The sequence below is a fragment of the Mustela nigripes genome, chromosome 9, assembly GCF_022355385.1.
Source record: "Mustela nigripes isolate SB6536 chromosome 9, MUSNIG.SB6536, whole genome shotgun sequence".
Taxonomy (NCBI): Eukaryota; Metazoa; Chordata; class Mammalia; order Carnivora; family Mustelidae; genus Mustela; species Mustela nigripes.
In genome coordinates, this window is record NC_081565.1 from 35,030,517 (window position 1) to 35,056,270 (window position 25,754).

Below are 25,754 nucleotides of genomic sequence, written 5' to 3' on the forward strand. Positions count from 1 at the left end.
ATTTTTCTTTTTCTTTTTTTTTTTTTTTAAGATTTTATTTATTTATTAGGCAGAGATTACAAGTAGGCAGAGAGGCAGGCAGAGAGAGAGGAGGAAGCAGGCTCCCTGCTGAGCAGAGAGCCCGATGCGGGGCTTGATCCCAGGACCCTGGGATCATGACCTGAGCCGAAGGCAGAGGCTTTAACCCACTGAGCCACCCAGGCGCCACCTTTTTTTTTTTTTTTTTTTTTTTTTTTTTAAAGTAATCTCTGCACCCACTGTGAGGCTCAGATTTGCAACCCTGAGGTCAAGAATTGCATGTTTCACCAACTGGGCCACGCAGACACCCCAAGACTTGGATTAGTTTGAAGTTGAGTGAGAGTGCCTAGAAACACTAGTTAGATTATTTATTTTACACTGCAAGGAATGGATTGCATTCAGGCCATATTTTTGTTTGGATTCACAATTTCTTTATTCTCTTTATGTCCTCTCACAAAGAATAAGGAGATGCTCTGGAAACTGAATCCCCCACCCCGCCTTCCTATCTGAAGTCCTGTTTTCACTCAAATAAAGTAAAAAGTGGAACCATTCCCTTTACTACTTAGCCTCTTATTAAAACTTAAGAAAACTGATCTAATCAATCACTTCCTCCTTACTCTTCCTGTAGTCCCCAATCTCTCACCTTGTTTCTATTTTCTTCTGTCTTCTCTTCTTTTTCTTCTTTTTTAAAAAAGATTTTATTTACTTATGTGACAGCGAGAGAGAGAGAGAGAGAGAGAGAGAGAGAACACAAGAAGGGGAGTGGGAGAGGGAGAAGTAGGCCTCCTGCCAAGCAGGAACATTGATGCAGGGCTCGATCCCAGGACTCTGGGATCATGACCTGAGCTGAAGGCAGATGCTTAGCAACTGAGTCACCCCGGTGCTGCTCTCTCCTTTAATAACTACTCCTCATCCCTTCCCTTATTTTTCATTATTCAAAAAATTTTACCTCTTGGTCATCTTCTTTTCTCTGGTTACAACTTCTTAAGAGATCTTACCTATTTCTGAAATTTCAATGACCATAATTTTGATACAAATTCAGATGTGATATAATTATGTTGGAGGACTGAATGAGAGGGGAAGTATAGAATAGGAGGGATGGAAGAATCTTGTAATAGCATGACAGAAATTTGATAAATAATTCATAAAATTGATAACCAAGAAATAGTCATATAAGCATGTTACTTAGAAAAATTGTTATTAGTACTAGAGGAAATACCTAAAACATTTGAGGATACTTGCCTCTGTGAAGGGAGCCTGGGAATAGGGCAGAGGAATTCTTTTTTCATCATAAACCATTTCATTATTTTTTACTTTTCAAACTTATGTCTGTGTTATTACTTGCTAGAATGTCATGGAATTATTGACTGAGAATTCATCTTTGTAGAATAGGTTAAAATATAAGATTAAGTAAAAGAACAGAAACTTTGTCTTATTTATTTATTCCCATGTTCCTGGTGCCTGGGATAGATCCGACACATAATGGAGGTTTGATAAATATGAATGAATGAAGCAACTGCAGAGATAAAATTTCTGGAGTAGGAATGAGATTAGAACCTTCAGGATAGAAAGCAAGTGCTCTTTACTGAGCTATAAGCTCCAAAGAGCAAGGAACCTTGCTTGCTTTTTGCAGTATCTTATACACAGGTGTCTGGTACAGAGTTAGGTACACAGAAATGGCTCAGGGCTCTCTTTAGAGTGGACCATTCAAGACTTACAGCCCTGAGTATAAGAAAGCACAATTCCCCTACCGGTGTCTTATTTTATCTGTCTACTTGTAGTCTACTTGCTTCTCTTGGTTGATTCCTTTTTGTTAGGCATAAAGTCAGACTTACTTGATTGCACATCTTTATTCAGTACTTTTTAAGTAGGGTCTACTGTGAACAAAACTTGGCATTGGGCTCTACACAGGTAATAAAGATGAATAAAGGTAAATCTCTGACTCTGGAAAATGTAGTCCAGCAGGGAAAATAGAATTTATCTGTATTTAATTATTATATATGAGGTGCCTGGATGGCTCAGTGGGTTGAACCTCTATCTTCGGCTCAGGTCATGGTCTCTGGGTCCTGGGATAGAGCCCCGCATCGGGCTCTCCGCTTGGTGGGGAGCCTGTTTCCCTGCCCCCCACCCCTGCCTGCTTCTCTTGCCTACTTGTGATCTCTGTCAAGTAAATAAAATCTTAAAAAAAACTATTATCTATGAGACATACTATGAGGTGTAAGCAGCTTGAATGGGAGAAGGAAGGAAAGCATAATTATATCTCACCGAGGCTGGGAGGGTCGAGGGAGTGACTGTAGTATAGGTCAGTGAAGGGAGGGAGATGATGAGGAAGGCTTTTTCCCCTTTCTTTCCCATTTTCCTTTTTTCTCCCTTCCCCTCTGTCATTTTTGCAGTTCCTTTCAACCTTCTTTTGTTTCTGCATTTTGCCTGTCATGAATTGGGAAATGTATTCCATGCTAGAATATGAAAGGTAAATTAAGGAGCTTATGATCTGGTTGAAGATACAGACATGCAACCAAAAAATTACAGTATGATGAGTGCAGTGAGAGAGTTCTAGCAAAAAGTTAAGGAGGTAGGCAGTGTCTCACAGGCAAATCAGCAGCCTTGTTTGAACAGAAGTGTTAATTATATTACCATTTCCTGCATTGTTATGGGCCAGGCACTGTGCTGTGAGCATTTTCATACATTTAATCTTAATAATAACTCTCAGAACAACTCTAAAGTCTATGTTACTGTTATTCCCACTTTATGGATGGGAGGCATATGATTTGTTAAATGACTTGCTTAAGATCTCATTTTTCAGTAAATGACTCAGCTGTGTCTAGGCTTGGCTTCAGTGGTCCTTCTACTCAAGAAACAACCAGAGGAATCCTTACATACTACTGGTAGAATTGCAGTGTGATGGCAGCCACTTTGGGAAACACTTTGTCAGTTTCTTAAAAGGTTGAGTAGAGGTACCATATGATCCAGCAGTTCTACTCAAGAGAAACAAAAAGAAACATCCACACAGAAGCTTAAATAAGAATGTTATAATAGCGTTATTCATAATATTACTGAAGTGGAAATAACCTGTATAACACATCAGTTGATAAATGGATGAGCAAAGTATGGTTATCCATACACAGGAATATTATTTTTATAAAAAGGAATGAGTTATACGTTCTGAATATGGGTGGAGCTTGCAAACAAGGTGCTAGGTGAAAATCCATTACAAAGGCCACCTGCTTAATGATCCCACTTACAAGAAATGTCGGGAGTGGGCATATACACAAATTAGATTAGTGGTTGTCAGGGGCTTGTAGAGGGAGAAAATGAGGTAATGGCCTTGGATTTCTTTTCAGAGTGAGAAAATGTTCTAAAATTGATTGTGATGACGGTTGCATAGCTTTATGAATATACTAAAAAATTAATTTTATACTTTTATGAATGAATTTTATGGTATATGAGTTGTATCTCAATAAACCTGTGTAAAACAACCCGAGACTGAAATTTAATTTTCTGCTCTACTTAGCTAGAAGTAACAATAAGTTCTTACTGTAATAGTAAATAGGCAGCTGATCCTCACAGAGTAAGATTTTTCTTCACTTGTTATTTACCTAACATTAATAATGTCTTAAAGTATATCATCTGATAGAGCCGTAGTAAGATTTAAGTAAGATTTCTAAAAACAGTGCAGTCTATTTTGTTGTTAAGTTCACTTGGAGAATGCTTACAACATTGAGAATAGGTGAATAAATAAAGTTGGGTTTAAACAGTTGGGTACTTGAATCTTTGGAGCAGAAAACAGACCTTGTTAGTTGGTTATTAAGACTCAGAAGTCTCTTAGTATATTTCTTTGCAGCTGTGCCATGAATCTGCTATCCCAGTAGTAATTGTGAAGGCTATTGTGAGTGATGTGATTAAAACCCAGAGACATCGTCTTCCAAAATTTAGCAACCTCTGGGCGAAGTATTGGGTAAGATGCAGTATGTTTTCATGTCGTGCTATAAAAATCAGGCACTTAAAAAAAAAATTCTGCTAGAGTGAAAGGAAAAGATCCTAAAAGAACAGTAAATGGGAGCAGAACCAAAAAAATTAGACTTTAGTGCTGAGTGTGTCTTTTAGACAGTAATTGTAGTGACAGTTACTTTAGAGGTATAAGCAGAAGCTCTTAGCATGTGAGTCTTGATCTCAAGGTTGTGAGTTTGAAGGTTGTAGACATTTCTAAAAATAAATAATAAAACTTAAAAAAAAGTACAAGCAGGATTCTTGGGGATGGATTTTTTTTTTTTTAAGTCTACTTGTCGCTCTTCATGTAGGATGAACAAATATACATGCTTAGTTTTATATTACTGATTGAGTTCAGATGATTTTTAGCATCTGTATCAATTATTTGGATTGTGGTGGCTGGTAGGCTACTTTAAGTTTTCAAAAGACTGATTTAAAAGGGCTGTTAATGCCTTTACAAAACAGGACCAGATTTCAGAACTTCAGAACCAGCAATTATACACGTGTAGAATATCTCCTATGTGCAGGGGCCTATTCCAGTGTCCTAAAGGATCTAAAAGCAATGTAAACTGTTTATAGGTTGGTCTCAGCTGCCTTCTCCAAGGTACTTTTCTCAGAAACCATCACGGGTTTGGACTGGATCTTATTAGCAAAAGGAGTGGAGTAAAAATATTTGTCCATACACGTATGCTAACAATTGATTCTTAGAGCAGAGTGTCTTAACAGTTGCCACCAAGCTATTTTTTTGAACAGGGTCTCAAAAGGAGAAAGAAGAAAAGGGGATAGTTCACCTCAAGAATGCTGTTCATGGTCGGGAGGGTGCTCCTTGAATTCTCTGGTTGTCTTTGCAGAAATGTCTGTTCCTGTCTTCTGCCCATTTCTTGATTGGATTATTTGTTCCTTGGGTGTTGAGTTAGGTGAATTCTTAGAGATTTTGGATACTAGTCCTTTATCTGATATATCATTTGCAAATATCTTCTTCCATTCTGTCAGCTGTCTCTTGGTTTTGTAAACTGTTTACTTTGCTATGCAGAGAGACCTTTTATCTTGATGAAGTCCTAGTAGTTCATTTTTGCCCTTGATTCTCTTGCCTTTGGCAACGTGTCTAGGAAGAAGTTGCTGCAGCTGTGGTGGAAGAGGTTGCTGGATGTGTTCTTTAGGATTTTGATGGATTCCTGTTTCACAATTAGGTCTTTCATTCATTTTGAATCTATTTTTGAGTGTGGTGTAAGGAAATGGTCCAGTTTTCCCAATGCCTTTTGTTGAAGAGACAATTTTTTCCACTGGATATACTTTCTTGCTTTGTCGAAGATTAGTTAACCATAGAATTGAGGGTCCATTTCTGAGTTCTCTGTTCTGTTCTACTGATATGTATGTCTGTTTTTGTGCCAGTACCATACTGTCTTGATGATTACAGCTTTGTAATAGAGCTTGAAGTCCGGAATTGTGATGCCAGCAGCATTGTTTCTCTTTTTCATCATTCCTTTGGCTGTTCGGGGGCTTTTCTGGTTCCATAAAATTTTAGGATTATTTGAGCTGGGAAAAAGCTTGATGATATTTTGATAGGGATTGCATTAAATGTCTAGATTGCTCTAGGTAGCATAGACATTTTCCCAATATTTGTTCTTCCATTCCATGAGCATGGTATGTTTTTCCGTTTCTTTATGTCTTCCTCAGTTCATGAGTATTCTGTAGTTTTCTGAGTTCAGATTGTTTGCCCCTTTGGTTAAATTTATTCCTAGGCATCTTATGGTTTTGGGTGCAGTTGTAAATGGCATCGAGTCCTTAATTTCTTTCTTCTGTCTCGTTGATGATGTGTAGAAATGGAACTGATTTCTCTGCATTGATTTTTTTTATATTCTGCCACTTTTACTGAATTCCTGTGTGAGTTCTAGCAGTTTTGGGGTGGAGTACTTTGGGTTCTCCACATAAAGTATCATATCATCTGCAAAAAGTGAGAGTTTGACAACTTCTTTGCCAATTCAGATGCCTTTTATTTCTTTTTGTTGTCCGATTGCTGAGGCTAAGACTTCTAATACTATGTTGAACAGTAATGGTGATAGTGGACATCCCTGCCGTGTTCCTGATCTTAGGGGAAAGCTCTCAGTTTTTCCCCATTGAGAATGATATTCACTGTGGGTTTTTCATAGATGGCTTTTATGATATAGAGGTATGTTCCCTCTGTCCCTATACTATGAAGACTTTTGATCAGGAAAGAATGCTGTACTTTGTCACATGCTTTTTCTGCATCTATTGAGAGTATCACATGGTTCTTGTCCTTTCTTTTTTTAATGTATTGTATCACATTGGAATCCACCACCCCGCCCCCAGGGTGAATAATCCTTTTAATGTACTGTTGGATCCTCTTGGCTAGGATTTTGGTGAGATTTTTTGCATCCATGTTCATCAGGGATATTGGTCTGTCATTCCCCTTTTTGGTGGGGTCTTTGATTTGGGGATCAAGATAATGCTGGCCTTATAAAATGAGTTTGGAAGTTTTCCTTCTATTTCTATTTTTTGGAACAGTTTCAGAAGAATAGGTATTAAGCCTTCTTTAAATGTTTGGTAGAATTCCCCTGGGAAGCCATCTGGCCCTGGGCTCTTGTTTGTTGGGAGATTTTTGATGACTGCTTCAATTTCCTTGCCTGTTATGGGCCTCTTCAGGTTTTCTGTTTCTTCATGGTTCAGGTTTTTTTTTTTTTTTTTTTTTAGGATTTTATTTATTTGACTGTGAGAGAGAGAGACAGTGAGAACAGGAACACAAACAGAGGGAATGGGAGCAGGATAGTAGGCTTCTTGCTGAGAAGGGAGCCCAATGTGGGTCTTGATCTTAGGACCCTGCGATCATGACCTGAACCAAAGGCAGATGCTTAATGACTGAGCCACCCAAGCACCCCCTTCCTTGTTCAGTTTTGGTATTTTATACATCTCTAGGAATGGATCCATTTCTTCCAGATTGTCTAATTTGTTGGATATATATATATATTGTTTTTTAAAGATTTTATTTGTCAGAGAGAGAGTGAGAGAGCAAGCACAAGTAGGGGGAATGGCAGGCAGAGGGGGAGAAGCAGGTCCCCTGCAGAGCAAGGAGCCTCAAACAAGGTTTTTTTTTTTTTTTTTTTTTTTTAAAGATTTTATTTATTTATTTGACAGAGAGAAATCACAAGTAGGCAGAGAGGCAGGCAGAGAGAGAGAGAGAGGAGGAAGCAGGCTCCCTGCTGAGCAGAGAGCCCGATGCGGGACTCGATCCCAGGACGCTGAGATCATGACCTGAGCCGAAGGCAGCGGCTTAACCACTGAGCCACCCAGGCGCCCCAACAAGGTTTTATCCTAGGTCCCTGAGATCCTGACCCGAGCTGAAGTCAGTTGCTTAACTGACAGAGCCATATATCATAATATGTTCTTATAATTGTTCGTATTTCTTCAGTGTTGCTTGTGATTTCTCCTCCTCCCAGCTTCGTTGATCTGTTCTTTTTTTTTTTTTTTTTTTTAAGATTTTATTTATTTATTTGAGAGAGAGACAGGGAGAGAGAGCATGAGTGAGGAGAAGGGAGAGAGAGAAGCAGACTCCCGTGGAGCTGGGAGCCCGATGTGGGACTCCGAGATCATGACCTGAGTGGAAGGCAGTTGTCCAATCAACTGAGCCACCCAGGCGTCCCTCGTTGATCTGTTCTATTCTTTTGGTTTCTGTTTCACTGGTTTCTGCTCTAATCTTTATTATTTCTCTTCTGCTGGCTTTAGGCTTTAGTTTCCGTTCTTTCTCTGCTCCTATTAAGTGTAAGGTTTCGTTGTGTGTTTGAGACCTTTTTTGTTTCTTGAGAAAGGCTTGTATTGCTATATACTTCCCTTTTAGGACTGCCTTTCCTAAACCTTTCCCAAAGGTTTTGAACAGTTGTGTTTTCCTTTTCATTTGTTCCCATGAATTTTTAAATTCTTTAATTTCCTGGTTGACCCATTCATTCTTTAATAGGATGCTCTTTGGCCTTTATGTATTTGAGTTCTTTCCAAATTTCCTCTTGTGATTGAGTTGCAGTTTCAAAGCATTGTAGTCTGAAATATATGTAGAGAAGAATCCTAATCTATTGGTACTGGTTGAGACCTGATTTGTGACCCAGGATATGATCTATTCTGGAGACTATTCCATGTGCACCAGAGAAGAATGTGCTTTAGGGTGGAATGTTCTGAATATATTTGTGAAGTCCATCTGGTCCAGTGTGTTAATCAAAGCCCTTGTTTCAGAACCTTGTTGATCTTCTGCGTTGGTGATCTGTCCATTGCATTGATGGGAGTGTTAAAGTCCCCCACTGTTAGTGTATTATTATCGATGTGTTTCTTTAATTTTGTTGTTAATTGCTTTATATAATTGGCTGCTCCTGTTAGGGGCATAAATATTTACAATTGTTAGATCTTCTTGTTGGATAGACTCTCTAAGTATGATACAGTACCCTTCCTCATTTCTTATTACAGTCTTGGTTTAAAATCTAATTTGTCTGATATAAGGATTGCCAGCCCAGCTTTCTTTCGATGTCCTTTAGCATGATAAATGGTTTTCCACCCCCCTCACCTTAAAATTGGTGTGTCTTTGGGTCTCAGATGAGTCTCTTGCAGACAGCATATTGACAGCATATTGATGGGTCTTACTTGTTATCCAATCTGATACCTTGTGTGTTTTGATTGGGGCATTTAGCTCATTTACATTCAGAGTAACTATTGAAAGATAGGAATTTGATGCCATTGTATTACCTGTAAAGTCACTTTTATTGTCTCTTGTCTCTTTTCCTTTCTGGTCTATGTTTGTTTTTGGGCTCTCTCTTTGTTTAGAGGATCCCTTTTAATATTTCTTGTAGGGCTGCTTTGGTGATCACAAATTCTTTTAGCTTCTGTTTTTCCTGGAAGCTTTTTATCTCTCCTTCTATTTTGAATGATATCCTAGCTGGATAAAGTATTCTTGGTTGCATATGTTTCTCATTTAGCATCCTGAATATATTATGCCAGTCCTTTCTGACCTGCCAGGTCTCTGTGGATAGGTCTGCTGCCAGTCTAATGTTTCTACTCTTACAGGTTATGGACCTTTTGCACCCTGAGCTTTTTGTCTCTGAGATTTTGGGAGTTTCACTATAATATATTTTGGTATGACCTATTTTTACAGATTTTTGAGAGAAGTTCTCTGGACATGGATGTCTGTTTCCTTCACCAGAATAGGGAAGTTCTCGGCTGTAATTTGCTCCAGTATACCTTTGGCACCCCCTTTCTTTCCTCCTCTTCTGGGGTCCCAATTATTCTAATACTGTTTCTCTTCTATGTATCACTTATCTCTCGAATTCGCCTCTTGTTGTCCAGTGGTTTATCTTTCTTTTTCTCAGTTGCTTTTTTTTTTTTTTAAGATTTTATTTATTTATTTGACAGGCAGAGAGGCAGGCAGAGGCAGAGAGAGAGAGAGAAGCAGGCTCCCTGCCGAGAAAGGAGCCCAATGCGGGACTTGATCCCAGGACCCCGGGATCATGACCTGAGCCAAAAGCAGCTACTTAACTGACTGAGCCACCCAGGCATCCCTCTCAGCTTCTTTAATCTTAATCATGTTGTCTTCTATATCACTAATTCTCCTGCCTCATTTATCCTAGGAGTTAGGGTCTCCATTTTTATTGCATCTCGTTAATAACCTTTTGATTTTGACTTGATTAGATTTTGGTTCTTTTATTTCTCCAGAAGGGGATTCTCTGGTGTCTTCTGTGCTGTTTTCAAGCCCAGGTGGTATCTTTTTTTTTTTTTTTAAAGATTTTATTTATTTATTTGACAGACAGAGATCACAAGTAGGCAGAGAGGCAGAGAGAGAGAGAGGAGGAAGCAGGCTCCCTGCTGAGCAGAGAGCCAGATTCGGGACTCTATCCCGGGACCCCGAGATCATGACCTGAGCCGAAGGCAGCGGCTTAACCCACTGAGCTACCCAGGCGCCCAAGCCCAGGTGGTATCTTTATAACCATTAGTCTGAACTCTAGTTCTGACATTTTATGCCATCTTATACCCGTATCGATTAGGTTACTGGTAGTGTACTGTGTCTTGTTCTTTTTTTTTTTTAATATTTTTATTTATTTATTGGAGAGATAGAATAGTGAGAGAGAGCAGGAGCAGGGAGGATAGGGAGAAGCCTGCTCCCTGCTGAGCCAGGACTTGATCCTGAGTCAAAGGCAGGAGTTTAACCCACTGAGCACCCAGGCGTCCCTCTTGTTCTCTTTTTTAAGGTGAGTTTTTTTTATCTTGTCATTCTATCCAGAGATGCATAGATGAACAAGAGAACCAATGAATATAATGGCAACAAGAACCCCAGAGGAATATACACTAAACAAATCAGAAGAGTCATGAAACCAAAGAATAAAATATAAAAAAAATAAAAAAGATAATATGGGCCCAGCACACTTCTTGCTGCTTAAAAAAAGATAATATAATCAGACACCTGGACAGAATAGAGCAATACACTGGACATGTGTATTGGTATGTGGGTATGGATACACACAGGAGCGTGTATATTGGTCTGTTTGTTAGAAAACTGGATCTCAAAATTATAAAGAAAGAGAAACTTGTATATGCAAAAATAAAATTAAATACAGTGAAAGGATAGAATGTAGCTGTAAATGAAAAGTAAAAGACAGGGCCATATGTACCCCATTGTTTATAGCAGCAATGGCCACGGTCGCCCAACTGCGGAAAGAACCAAGATGCCCTTCAGTGGACGAATGGATAAAGAAGATGTGGTCCATATACACTATGGAGTATTATGCTTCCATCAGAAAGGATGAATACCCAACTTTTGTAGCAACATGGACAGGACTGGAAGAGATTATGCTGAATGAAATAAGTCAAGCAGAGAGAGTCAGTTATCATATGGTTTCACTTATTTGTGGAGCATAACAAATAGCATCGAGGACAAGGGGAGATGGAGAGGAGAAGGGAGTTGAGGGAAATTGGAAGGGGAGGTCAACCATGAGAGACTCTGGACTCTGAAAAACAAATCTGAAGGTTTTGAAGGGGTTGGGAGTGTGAGGCTGGGGGAACCAGGTGGTGGGTATTAGGGCACGAATTGCATGGAGCACTGGGTGTGGTGCAAAAACAATGAATACTGTTACACTGAAAAAAAATAAATTAATTAAACAAAATACATTGAAAGGGTAGAGTATAACTCTAAAGATAAAAATTTAAAAAGACTTTAACGAAACAAAACAAAAAACAGAAAATGAAGGGGAAAAATAAAAGAATTTGATCATACAGGTGAAGAGAATAGAGCCATATGCTAGATTTTGGGTATATAACTGGTCTGTTAGAAGAACTTGTATCCCAAAATTATAAAGAAAGAAAACTTAGATATATACAAAATTAAATTAAATACAGTGGAAGGATAGATTATAACTATAAAAATGAAAATTTTAAAAAGATTTTAAAAAGTTGATGCAGGGCGCCTGGGTGGCTCAGTGGGTTAAGCCGCTGCCTTCGGCTCAGGTCATGATTTCAGGGTCCTGGGATCGAGTCCCGCATCGGGCTCTCTGCTCGGCAGGGAGCCTGCTTCCCTCCCTCTCTCTCTCTGCCTGCCTCTCCATCTACTTGTGATTTCTCTCTGTCAAATAAATAAATAAAATCTTTAAAAAAAATAAAAATAAAAATAAAAAGTTGATGCAGAAACTGGTTGAAAAAGGAAAAAACATTGAGAGACAAAGAATCATGGGGGGAAAAACATGAATTCTATATGCTATTTTCCCCTAGCGATAGAGTTTTACAATTCTCAGTGATTGGTAAGCTTGGTCTTAGCTGGATGTTCTTGCTGATCATCTTGGGGAGGGGCCTGTCTGATTCTCAGGACTGTACACTGTTGCCAAGGGCCCAGGCTAAGTAATCTGTTCCGGTTTGCTCTTTGTGGCTTTTGTTCCCTGAAGGCTTTCCGCACAGCTTTAGAAGATCAGAATGAAAATGGCAGCTTCCCAATCTCCAGCCAGGAGGTGAAATCTTGGGGCCCTACTCTTCAGTATGCCCTCAGAGAAAAGTCAGTCATTCCTGTCTCCCTGTCTCTGTCTACACTCTGTGCTCACCCAGCCTGTGACCAAGTGTTTCTGTCTCATACACAGGACCCCCTGTTGAGTCTTCAACTGCTATAGACTCCTTTGGCGCACTCCTGCACAGCTCCTCCCAGGGGAGGAAAGGGGGGTTTCAAGGGTTCTGCTGCTTGCTGGGCCCCTGCTCAAAGTGCAGTCCACCCACTGACCATACCACGGTTTGTGGTTTATGGCAACCCTGAGCTGGGAGCCCATTTCTGGGCTTGCTGATTGCAGCCCACTTCCTGCCTCCAATGCCTGGAAACTCTGTTGCACCCAGGTACCCCCAGTCTTCCTGTGACCCTGAGTATCTTTAGACCACACTGTCCCACCTAGGTTTTCGTCCCTGCTTTGCTTCCTGAGTGCCTTTCTGGCAGCTACTTGCCTCACTGGAGCAGTTCTGAGAGTTCTGATTTTGTGCTCTCCTGCTGTATCATTTTCTAGTGCCAGCTGATGGAGGCTCCTTTCCTCTGCAGTTTATCTTCCCATTTATCGCCAGGGATTCACTTCTCCACACCTCCTACCTTGCAGAATGTGGTCGCTTTTCTGTTTGCAGAGTTGCAGCTATTTTCTTAGATTGCTAGTTGAGTTCACAGGTGTTCAGAATGAGTTGATAGCTATCTAGCTGATTTCCTGGGACCAGAAGAAACTAAGGTCTCCTATTCCTTTGCCAATTTGGACCTGCCTCAGACCTTCATTTTTATTTTATTTAGTTTTGTCTTCTGTTCAACTTTTTATATTTTATTTTTGTTCAATTTTTTGAGAGATTTATTTATTTGAGAGGGAGAGAGTGAGAGCACATTAAGAGGGGGGCAGTGGGAGAGGGAGAGAATCTGCAGTGGACTTCCTTCTGAGGGTGGAGTCAAAACAGGGCTCAATCCCCTGACCCTGAAATGGCCCTGAAATAATGATCTGAGCTGAAATTAAGAGTCGGTTGCTCAACCAACTGAGCCACCCAGGACCCCCCATTTTTGTTTCATTTTGAAAGCATATTTTAGTTATTTATTAAAAGAGAAATACTTTATTTTTTATTTTAAACTGTTAGGCTTTGACCATAGGTTAGTTCCTTGTTGGCAAATGAATACATTAATAAATTCAAGAGTAATTTTTACCTATTTGGGGGGAGGGGCAGAGGTAGAGGGAGAGAGGGAATAATAAGCAAGCTCCACACCCACCTTGTAGCCTGATTCTAGGCTTGATCTCGCAACGCTGAGATCACGACCTGAGCTGAAATCCAGAGTGGGACACTTAATGGACTGAGCCACCCAGGTACTCCAAAAGTAGTTTTTAGAAATATCCCTCTCAGCATAAAGTATTAGATCTGGAAAATTCTTTAGAATAAAAATCTAAACAAGTGCACATTTTACTAATATTTTTATTGAAGTACAGTTGACATACATTGATTTAGTTTCAGGTATATAATTTAATGATTTGACAAGTCTCTATGCTATGCTCTGCTCACAAGTGTAGCTACCATCTGTCACCATACAATGCTGTTACAATGCCACTAACTATATTCTTTGTGCTGTATTTTTCATCCCTTTGACTTTGAAACCTCTGTTTTAATTAAAACCCTCAAATCTTCATTTCTGAGGTCACAGGCAGCTAGCTGTTGAGTCTAGGAAGTTTTAAGAGGAGCCCACTTTATATTTCTGCATTAAATAATGCAAACTCCCATCTCAGATGAATGCACTGAGGAATAATCCTCACAGTGCTCAAAGTGCCACACTTATATTACAACTTAAAGAGCTACCCACCTTTCAAGATAAGTGCATCCTTCACCCAAGTCTGTGTAGTTTGGTTTCGTGGTTTAATGCATCTTGTTTTTTATGTCCAAATTTCAAGGAGTATGCTTAAGTCTCAACAGTGTTTTTCTGCTGATGTTTATATAAGAAGATTGTTGTATTTCACAAACTCAGTATAACCTCCCCCATCTCCCCGAAGCAGTGTGTAGAAGAGTCTCACTTACATTCCAGATATCCTTTTGAGAACTTGTCATTTGGAAAATCATGCTGAGTGTCAACAAAGGGGAATGAGAGTTCCGGATAGGCCTGGGACTAAAGCCATTTTACTGCCTACAAAGAACAGTGGTCTTTGGCAGTGTTTTAAGTGTATTACATTGTAGTATAATTTGCTGTGTGTGTTACTGTGTTTTAATTTCCCCTTTTAGGAAAGGAGTTGTGGTGGGAGGTAAGATCAGACAGGTATAGGTTAGTCAGGTCATGTGGGACCTTGTAGATGTTTAGGTATAAGGGTATAAGGACCTTGGATTTTATTTTGTGTGAGAGGAGGAACCAGAGTTTTCAGAGGAGGAATGACAGGATCTGTCTGAACATTTAAAGGGTCATTCATGCCATTGTATAGAGAACAGATTTGGTGCTGGGGGATGTAAGGGAAGTTCATAGGGAAGGAGTGGAGCTAAGGAGACCAGTTAAGCTATTGCTTCAGTCTAGGCTTTAACTTAGGTAGTAGCAGTGGAGAATATATGAAGTAGTTGTCTTTCAGGCATATTTTGAAAGTGCCAACAGGATTTGCTAATTGATCAAATGTGGGATATGAGTGAAAGAGAGGAGTTGAGGATGATGCCAAGGGTTTTGGCAGAGTAGCTGGTGAATAGTTTTGTCATTTACTGAAACTGGAGGAGGGGTAATTTTGGAGGGGAAGATCAAGAGCTCAATTTAGAGCAAGTTATGTGTGAGATGCTAGTTAGACATCTAAGTGATACTGAGTAGAAAGAAGGATATAGAAATGTAGATTTCCTTGCCATGGGAGGTGGGGGAGTCAGGGTTTGGGGATATAGCCATGGGACTAGTTGGGATCACAAAAGGAGTAAATACAGATAGAAAAGTGAAGTTGGAGGATTAATCTTTGGAACATTCCATAGAAATTGGGGAGATGAAGAGAATCTAGCAAATAGGACTGAGATGTTGGCAGTCAGTAATGTGGGACGTTTCCTTCCGTGAGGCCAAGTGAGGAAAAGGGTTTCAAGGAGAGTAGAATCAAGTGAGTCAGTTGCTGTAAATAGATCAAGAAAAATGAGGACTCAGAATTGAGTACTGGATTTTTTTTTTCTGGCTTCACACCCATTGAGGAGCTCAGTGGAGGGCTTGAACTCAGAACCCTGAGATCAAGAGCTGAGCTGAGATCAAGAGTCAGCCATTTAACCAACTGAGCCACCCAGGGCCACCTTGACTAATGGATCTCTGGTAGTGTGGTGGCCTCTGGCAACATGGCAAATAGTGTCTTTGCTTTACATCACTACCTACTTCTGTGGATTAAAGCACTAGCTCACATTCTTGGCAGTTGCTCTGAAACTTCTCTACTTCATTTCACTGTTTCACCTTTGACCTCTTTATGTCCCCTAGTTCTAAATGTTGGCTTCATACCCTGACTTTAATCTTCATTTCTTTCCTTTTTTTATTTTAAGATTTTTTTTAAGTTTTTTTTTTTTCCTTAAAAGATTTTATTTATTTATTTGACAGAGCGAGATCACAGTAGGCAGAGAGGCAGGCAGAGAGAGAGAGGGAAGTAGTTTTTTTTTTTTTTTTTAAAGATTTATTGATTTTAGAGAGTGATGGAGTGTGTGCACTTGTGCAGTTGCGGGGAGGGTGGTGAGCAGAGGGAGAGAAACTTAAGCTGACTCTCCACTAAGGGGGGATTCTGATGATGTGCTTGATCCTACAATGCTGAGATTGTGACCTGAACTGAAACCAAGAGTCAGATGATCCACTGACTGATCCACCCAGGTGCCCCTAATCTTCATTTCTTTTCTCTTCAGCTTCCTACATTTTTTTTTTTTTGACTCCCCTCAGGATGTTCCATGTCTCTTTTCCCTTACAAAGTTTCTGATGTGGTTTGTTCTCCTGGGCCCAGCAACTTTTGCTGGCTAAAGTAGGATTTTTTTTTTTTTTTAAGATTTTATTTATTTATTTGACAGAGAGAAATCACAAGTAGATGGAGAGGCAGGCAGAGAGAGAGAGGGAAGCAGGCTCTCCGCTGAGCAGAGAGCCCGATGTGAGACTCAATCCCAGGACTCTGAGATCATGACCCGAGCCGAAGGCAGCGGCTTAACCCACTGAGCCACCCAGGTGCCCTAAAGTAGGATTTTTAACTATTTTTGTTGTGTGTCTTGGACTCCTTTGGTAGTCAGATGAAGTTTATTAGGCCCCTTACCAGGAGAATATTTTTAATTGCATAAAGTAAAATGCATGAGATTACAAAGAAAATAAGTTATGCTGGAACGTGGTTGTCAACAATGAAAGCTAATTTGCAGTAAAAGTATATTTGCCTCTTTATTAATACATTTAGATAACATATTTTAGCAGTGTTCCTAGTAGCTGTCATAAATTCAAAATAGTGGTATGTGTGGAAAAAAAAATCACAAAACCTCAAAGTATTGATATGTGTGACATTTCAGTGTACATGCAACAACTATTATATGAAAATATATGTGGTTTTTATTACCATTGGAGTCACGAATACTGTCAATATGACTGTGATTTGTTGCTAGATTCGTAAGAGAATGAATTTTTCTATTTGATATTAAATTAATAATAATAAAGATAAAATTTTGTTCCCATAAAAGTCTTGGGTCCCAAGTTAAGAACCCAGAGTGAGAACTGTAATGTTGGTAGCGCAACATTGAATGGGCCACCAGGTGGAAGAACAAGCCAAGTCTGCCTGGAAGCATACTGTCACTTTGGCCCCCTGGCCCCTTCTCTGCCTATGGGTGGCAGGGTAGGTTCTTGAGCCAGAATAATAATTTTGTAAAATGCCTTTGAAAAGAACCAGAAAACTCATTGTAAGCACTGTCACTAACACAATATGTTTGGTTTATTCTCTACTAGATTCTTTCAAGTTTTAAAAATTGGCCCCCTTTTTTTTTCTTTTGCTGCTGTGTACTACTTCTTCTGGTTAGCTTACCCATAGCTGTGTTAAGACCTGTTTTTATTCTTCAGGAATTCAGTTTGAGCAGTCTCTCTACATCTTTGTCTTATGGGGCAGGGACAGCTGGGGAGGGGAAGCTGTAGTTTTGTGCATTCTTTCACTTCTCGGATGCTTCTTTTTTCCAGTAGTAGCGAAGGATTGAGTTCTGATATTCGGGACCAGGGGTCAAAGAGAAACCCTGCCCATTTTAAAATTGGTTGTATGTTTTCTTACTGTTGAGTTTTGAGTTGTTGTTTTTTTTTTTTAAATTTGGCAGAGAGAGCACAAGTAGGTAGAGAGTGGGGGGAAGCAGGCTGCCCACTGAGCAGAGAGCCCGATGATGCGGGACTCCATCTTAGGACCCTGAGACTATGATGTGAGTCGAAGGCAGAGGCCCTACCTGCTGAGCCACTCAGGCATCCCAAGTTTTGAGTTCTTAGAATACTTCTAGATACCAGTCCTTTACCAGACATGCATTTTGCAAATATTTTCTACCATTTTTGGCTTTTTGTTTGTATATTTACTCTCTAAACGTCTTTCATAGAGCAGAAGTTAATTTTAACGAAGTCCATCTTACCAATTTTTTTTCTTTCATGGATTATGCTTTTGTTGTTGTACCTAAAAACTGATTGTTAAACCTAAGGTCTCTTGGATTTACTCCTTTGTTATCTTCTGTAAGTTTTATAATTTTGTGTTTTACATTTAGTTCTGTGATCCATCTTGAGTAATATCTGTTGAAGGTTTTTATTTGTTTGTTTATTTTAAAGATTTGGTTATTTGAGAGAGAGACCACAGGCCAGGGGAAGGGGGTAGAGTGAGGGGGAGAAGCAGACTCCCTGCTGAGCAGGGAAGCCAGACATGGGGCTCAGTTCTAGGACTCTGAGATCATGACCTGAGCTGAAGGCAGGCACTTAACTGACTGAGCCACCCAGGTGCTCCTATTTTTAATTTTTTGAGGAGCCCCCATACTGTTTCTGTAGTGACTGTCCCAACTTGCATTCCTACCAACAGTGCATGAGAATTTTCCCCCACATCCTCACCATTTGTTATTTCTTGAGTTTTTGATCTTAGCCATTCTGACATGATTTTCTTTTTATCAGCACATAATAATAATATATAATAAAAATCTACCTTTAAAAGTTACTTCAGTAAGTGTGAAATAAAAAATGTTTAATATTTTAAAAATGTGTCAAAGTTTAGTTGGTAGCATTCTCAGTTGCACATGAAATAGTTGGACATCAGAATATGGTAGGTAGCAGTGGGATATCTTAGGTTTACCAGACCGGTAAAACCACCGTAGGTCTCACTTGGTACCACTTTCTTCAGGAGGATTTAGGACAGAAACTGTAAGTAAGATAGTGAAAGTCCGGGAGCACCTGGCTTGCTCAGTTGGTAAAGCATGGGACTCTTGATCTTGGCGTTTTGAGTTCAAGCCCCACATTGGATATAGAGATTACTGAAAAATAAAATCTTTTTTTTTTTTTTTTTTTAAATCTTAAAAAAAGAAAAATAGTGGGAGTCCTTGTCCATGTAGCAGTTCATATTCTCCAAAGTGCTCTTTTGGAAATTTAATTCAAAAAAATGTTATGCACATTTTGGTGCTGTAGAGAACTCCAGAGGCATAGTTTCCAGGGTCCTCTGCAAGGGACATGCCTTCATTACATGTCACCAGACCCAGAGAAGCTCAAAACCTGACTTCCTACTAAGTGTCTGTTGTACTTCTAGTCCAGATGCAGCTTACTAGTTTGGCAATTTCCATCATAAGCAATGTTCCCAAGTCATGTATGTGGCATATTGTTTTAATCAGGTTAACAGGGATTATCCCTAAGTCAAATTCTCATGCTTGAGGAGAAGTGATTTTGCTCACCCGAGGTAGATAGTCATGCCTACTAACTTTTTATTTGTAGTTTTTGTTTTGGCTATCTTTCAAAAGGGTTTTCTTACTCCAAGATTATATTTCAAGTCCTTATTTTCCTTTTTTTTTTTAGTCTGCATTTTCTTTTAAAACTGACTTCCTGTTTTTTTATATTTGCCTATATCTTTGAGCCACCGTTTTCTATATGGTATGACATAAGAACCAAAACTTTTTCAAATGACTAATTAGTTGTTTTAATCATTTATTGTATAAACATTTATTTTCCGATTAGTTAGAAATATCACTATTAAAAACAGTTACTATTAGGAGATAGTTCTTCAAATTAACAAATATGTCTATTAAAATACATACTTTTAAGGCAGTAACTTATTTGTAATCTTATATGATTGTGTATTAGATTGTATTATCTGTATACTAAGAATTTATAGGGTAATCTTTTTTCCTCAGAGAAAGTTTGTGTAGTCTGAAGAGGGGTATATATCTTTCTTACTTATTTCTTTCTTTCTTTCTTTCTTTTTTTTTTTTTAAGATTTTACTTATTTATTTGAGTGAGAAAGAGAGAGAGAGCACATGAAAGAGGAGAAGATCCTAGAGGGAGAGGCTGACTCCCTGTGGAGCTGGGAGTCCGATGTGGGAATCCATCCCCAGACTCAGGATCATGACCTGAGCCGAAGGCAGTTGCTTAACCAGCTGAGCCACCCAGGCACCCTCTAGAAAGGTTTGCCTTATTAAAAGCTGTTATGTTGATTTAGGTGGCCTTTGAAAGCTAAACTGCTCAGTATAGTAGAAAATGGTGAATAAGGAGTTTGAACAACGAGAGCTAGTTTCAGACCCACTTCACTGACTACTACTTTGTTCAAGTCAACCTCTCTGTTTTGTTTTGTTTTGTTTTGCTTAATTAAACTGCGTGAACAATAATCCCTATCCAGCCTACTTGTGAATATTGTTGAGGATTAGATGGGATAATAGATATAAAAGCACCTTTTAAATGTGAGGACTTACTGCATCTTAACTTTTCCTCCCTTTTTCTTGTAGGTAGTGTTGGTGCTTCTTTTCAGTGCCAGTCCATCCATCACGACCACATTTGTCATGATGACAGTGACAAGGTGAGGTCTGTGTTGATGTCTATCATGGTGAAAATGCATGCTGCCCTTTATTGTTGGATTCATTTGCATAACTGTGGACATAGGGCCAGGAGGGTGTGTACAATGTTGAAATCCAGGGCCTTCCTGGTTTATGGGTCATATTATTAGACTGTTCCAGAATACTTGAGCATAATTTTGAGGTGGTGGGCTGGACTCTTGATAAACTCTTCATTTTCTTTTTTTTAAAGATTTTATTTATTTTTATTGGACAGAGAGAAAGAGAGACCACAAGTAGGCAGAGAGGCAGGCACAGAGAGAGGGGGAAGCAGGCTCCCTGCTGAGCAGAGAGCCCGATGTGGGGCTCGATCCCAGGACCCTGAGATCATGACCTGAGCTGAAGGCAGAGGCTTAACCCACTGAGCCACCCATGCGCCCCATAAACTCTTCATTTTTTTACCCTTTGTTTCCGTCACTCTGCTTCCTCTTTTCTTGCACAGATTGAGAGGATTATCTTAGTATATGAACAGGTGCTCCCAACACTGCTAATTATCTCAGGAATTTATGTCTGTTTGTAGATTGAAATATCTTAGCCATTTCAGTTTGGTTTGTTTTTGTAGTTGATTGTGTTTGGTTATGCTTCTCATACTTTTTTTCTCTATATCCAAAACCCAATTTAATGGCGAGGATTGAGAACAGAACCTGTTTGTTTCATGCCAAAGAAACCTGCTTTGGGCCCCCTTTTTTTGGTTTGTTTTTAAAATCAGGTCTAAACCGTTGGTAGTTTTGTTTCATTTTGGTGTTTTGTTTCTTCTCTAAAGAAATCTGGTCTTGGGGGCTTTCCAGTACTCATCAGCGCCCTTGATGGCCCAGCCCTTGGAGTAGATACTAATGTGGGCTTGGTACTTGGAACATCTGGCTGCTGATGTTGGATGGGCTTAAATTTAGTCTTTTCCATCATCAGTTTCCAGTGGCTTCCCTCCCATTTCCTGTGTCTTACATGCAGGAATGTATCACTCCCTTGGTAGTTTTCCCAGGCAGACCAATCCAAGTGATCCTTTTCTCTGCTGTTTTAATCAAGAGCCTCCTCCCTCATCCTGTTGGAGCTAGATCAAGAAGTTGGTTGGTCATTGGGATTTTCCAAATGGCTTTCTTTGTTCTGTGCATTGATCTCTCTGTCTTTGTGAGTTTTGCTCAGACAGATTTCAGTCTGTTTACAGAGAGAGGTATGCTTTTAGCATTCCAGAGTCTCTTTTATTATTACAGTAATCCAGAGGCATGGATTTAACTTTTAACTTATTTTAGAAGCAAGCCACTGAAAGAGACTATACTAGACTATACAGTTGGTGCTGTAAAATTCAGTATACTCCAGATTGTAGATGTGAGCATTGGAAAACGAAAGATGATGGCAGGAAAGACAGAATCGCTTTAGGCCCTTAATATTGCATACATTTGTGCTTTGTAATTGTGAAGATGTTTTTGAGTTAAGTTTTCTTTCCCCTGCTTAGTATAATATGCCTTTCTCCGTTTGTTCATTTGTGGTGGTGATGCCAGACTGTGCTCTGTTCTGTCTCCAGGTTCAAGGATCTGGAGATGAGCTTTCTATCCACCTCTACGAAAAACTTGGCAGCTACTTTAAAGTGTATTTGCTTCTAATTTCTGAATATTTGTATGACCAGTTTTGTGCTTTTAGGAGATGAGATTTTTTTCCAGAATATGTGGGAAGGGGGAAGAGAACTTAAGGACTTTGGTCACTTGATCAGCCCAGTTCTCAAAGAATTGTGAGAAACTGCTCTTCCCTTTCCTGCTTGGAGTGTGTATACTAACGATTGTTTCCCAGAGGGAAATGGAGAGAATGGATTTGTCTTTTTTTCTTTTAAAGATTTTATTTATTCATTTGACAGAGAGAGAGAGAGAGAGAGAGAGAGATCACAAGTAGGCAGAGAGGTAGGCAGAGAGAGAGGAAGAAGCAGGCTCCCTGCCGATGTGGGGCTCTATCCCAGGACCCTGAGATCATGACCTGAGCTGAAGGCAGAGGCTTAACCCGCTGAGCCACCCAGGCGTCCCTGGATTTGTCTTTTGACTATGTATTTATACCCAGCTGGTTCAGTCAAATGTATTGATTGGCATCTATGTGAGTAGGCACTTAGGAAACAGATATCAGAATACAAAACAAAGACTGCTGTTTTTCATGAGTATACAGTCCAGCTGGTGAGCAGACAATAAAAATAAACAATATGTAAATAATAGACTATGTTAGAATAAGTGCAGTGGATTAAAGAAAATGTACAGCAGAATAAGGGGGATGAGAACCACAAAGAGTTGGATAGTATAGAATGCAGCTTTGAATGGGATTATCAGGCATTATTCTGGGGAGGAAAATAGTGTGCTTAAAAATCAGATCTGTATGTTTGCCACAGCTGCTGACTTCTTTCTGTAACAAATCGTTTCGGAAAACCAAAAATGAACCTGCTACCCAATACATACCGCTTGAATGTGTGTGCAGACATAGACACACATACATTCTCTCACTTTGAGAATTGAAGGGATTATAGGCAGAGCCAATTCAACCCTCTCTTTGAAATAAACTTGGAAGCTGTGACCCTACTGGAAGAAATGACCTGTTTAGGAGTCACCCTGTAGTGCTGGGTCTAGAACACATCTTCTGTCCCCTGTACCATTCATGTAAAATATTTGCTTTGCTATTCTGATTGTACAGACTGTCAAAACACATGTTGATGCCTTGCTTAGTATCCCCGCTTAACTTTCAGGCATGATCCATTTCTCAGGTCTTCTGGGAGCCAAAGGTGATTTTTCTTAAAAGCTGCCTCAATTTAACTAATCTGTGTGTGACTGGGGATGGAACCAAGGGTGAGATAAATTACAATTTTTTAAAAAAGATTTTATTTATTTACTTGTAAGAGAGAGAGAGCACAAGCAGGAGAGAAGTAGTAGGCTCCCCGTTGAGCAGAGAGCCATATAGGGGGTGGGGGTGGAAATCCCAGGACTCTGGGATCATGACCTGAGCCCCACGCAGACACTTAACCAGTTGAGCCACCCAGGTGTCCCGAGATTAATTAATTTGTAGTCTCAATGGTACACTTCCCCAGAGTGGCCTGGAACACTTCCAGGAAGGCTGGTCACTTGAGATGGAGAAATGGGAGAATTCTTTCTAAATTGGCATGTATGTGAACAGAGCTACTCAGAGCAGAAGTCTTTTCTAGACAAAACTTTCTTGTGCTAGCCTTAGGGTCCATTTGTCATGGAAGGAGGCATCAGTCCAGCTTGTGTACAGATAATGCCATGCAGACTGCTTTTAGGGAAGGTAGGAAATGTGTTACTGGTTTTTCTTTCATGACTGTATATGAATCTTGATCTTCACATTTTTTAGTTTTTTTTTTTTTAAAGTTACATGTTGATTATAAAAAGATATGTGGCTCTAGTTTTAACCCCTCTACCCAGAAGTAACAATTGGAATTTAGTAATAACAATAGTAATTGAAGTTATATTTGTATAAAATATTTTTCATTTTTGTTAGTAGTGGCTATTAGTATATTCAGAGTTGTACAACTATCTCCACCATCTAATTTTAGAACAGTTTTAATATTCCTCACTCAAAAACCCATACCCATTAGCAGTCACTGTCCATTATTCCTTCTGTCAGTTCCTGGCAACCACTGATCTTTATGTTTTAATGGATTTGTCTATTCTGCACATTTATATGTGGAATCATGTAATATGTGGCCTTTGTGTCTCTGGCTTCTCTCACTTAGCATGATGATTTCAAGATTTGTCTATGTTGTAGCATGAATCACTCTTCTATTCTTTTTTATGGGTGAACAATATTCGATTGTGTGCATCTAACACATTTTATTTCTACAGTCACAAGTTGATAAATCTGTTTTCTTATTTTGGTTCTTACGAATAACACTGCTAGGAACATTTTTTGTGTAAGTACATTTTTGTTCATTTGGTCACAGGATATATGTTTACATTTTGAAGGTCTACTAAACTGTTTTGCAAAGTGGCTGCACCATTGTGCATTCCAGCACATGCATGAGGGTTCCACTTTATTCACATCTGCATGTTTACATCCAGTACTCTCCAGTAGTCTTTCAGATTGTAGCCGTTGTATACAATGTGCGACATCTCAGTGGTTGTTCATAATGGATGTGTTTTAATTTCCATTTCTCTAATGACTAAGTATGCTGAGGATTTTTTTGTATGTTCAGTGGCCATTCCAAATCTTATGGTCAGTTTAAAAAAATGTCAGTTACAGAGCTCTTTCAGGGGCGCCTGGGTGGCTCAGTGGGTTAGGGCCTCTCCCTTCGGCTTGGGTCATGATCCCAGGGTCCTGGGATTGAGCCCCACGTGGGGCTCTATGCTCTGCAGGGAGCCTGCTTCCTCTTCTCTCTCTGCCTGTCTCTCTGCCTACTTCTGATCTCTGTCAAATAAATGAATAAAATAAAATCTTAAAAAAAAAAAGCTCTTTTATTTTTGGAGATTTTATTTTTTTAAGCACAGGGGCAAGAACAATACACGGAGATAGATTATTTCATAAGAAAACTCACTGTCTGCATTCTCTTCATGGTTAAAATAAAACTAAATTGCTCTGATTATCTATGACTATGTGACTAATGACCCTAAAGTTGATTTGGTATAGAACACTTGTATCTTTCACAATTCTGGGGTTTCCTGTGCTCAGCTAGGTAGCTCTTGCTTCGGGTTTTCTTATATGGTTGCAGTCAGATGGAGGCTGAGGCTGGGGTCATCTTGAAGTTCTCAATCGCATGTTAGATGGTTGATGCTGGTTGTCAGCTGGTACTTCAACTGGTACCCTTGGCCTGAGCACCTAAATGTAGTGTGGGCTTCCTCACAGCTTGGCAGCTTGATTGCAAGAGTGACTGCAACAAGAGGACCAGACAGATGCTGTTACGGCCTTTTATGACCTAGCTTAGAAGTCACAAAGCATCACTTCCAGCATAGTAACGGGCCTGCCCAAATTCAAGAGGTGGGAACCTCAGTCTCACCACTGGGGAGTAATGTCAACATAAGAAGAAGAGAATGAAGGGTGGGAGAATTTACTATGTATGGTCATCTTGGGAAATATAATCTGCATACTATATATACTTGAACATCAGTTAAAATGGCTGCATAATGTTCTACCATAAGGATACATGGTAATTTATTTAATCTGCCTTTAATTGTAGAGTTTTAGGTCATTTTAGAAAGCTATTATGCATTTATTCATACAGTGTATATTTATTAAGTGCCTACTATGTGCCAGACACTGTTGAGTCACCAAGATAGAGTGATGAAAAGACTAGCAAGGAAAGTTCTTGTTCTTCTGGTGCTTATATTTTTGTGAAAAGGGCAGAAAATGGACTGCATATGTAAATCAGTACATAATCAGATATTCTTAAGTGCTGAACAATTAATTGGCCAGTTGGCTACTCTGGGTGTTAGTGAAGGCCTTTAAGAAGGTGACACTTGGGGCACCTGGTAGCTCAGTTGGTTAAGTATCTGCCTTCAGCTCAGGTCATGATCTTAGGGTCCTGGGATAGAGCTCTGGTTGGGCTCCCTGCTCAGCGGGGAGTCTGCTTTTCCCTCTCCCCCTCCACCTTACTTGTGTGTGTGGGTTCTCTCTCTCTCTCTCTCTCTCTCTCAAATTAAAATCTTAATAAAGAAGAAGAAGAAGAAGGCAACACTTAAGCTAAGGTCCGAATAATAGGAAGTAACAAGTTGTAAAAATTTGGGTCATGAGGGGAACATCCTAGGGAGAGGAAA

At 39.6% G+C, this 25,754-nt stretch overlaps 1 protein-coding gene across 3 annotated transcripts in view; it reads left to right on the forward strand.

The window, feature by feature from the left end:
* RNF38 (ring finger protein 38) overlaps nt 1–25,754 on the forward strand; it is a 139,371-nt gene that overhangs the window by 50,382 nt on the left and 63,235 nt on the right. For all 3 annotated transcript variants that reach the window (XM_059411314.1, XM_059411317.1, XM_059411313.1), the window contains exon 2: nt 19,921–19,991. Coding sequence is in view for 1 of the 3 variants with exons in the window: in XM_059411313.1 (XP_059267296.1) it covers nt 19,975–19,991 (17 nt within the window). In the remaining 2 variants the exon portion in view is untranslated. The remainder of the gene's footprint in view (nt 1–19,920; nt 19,992–25,754) is intronic.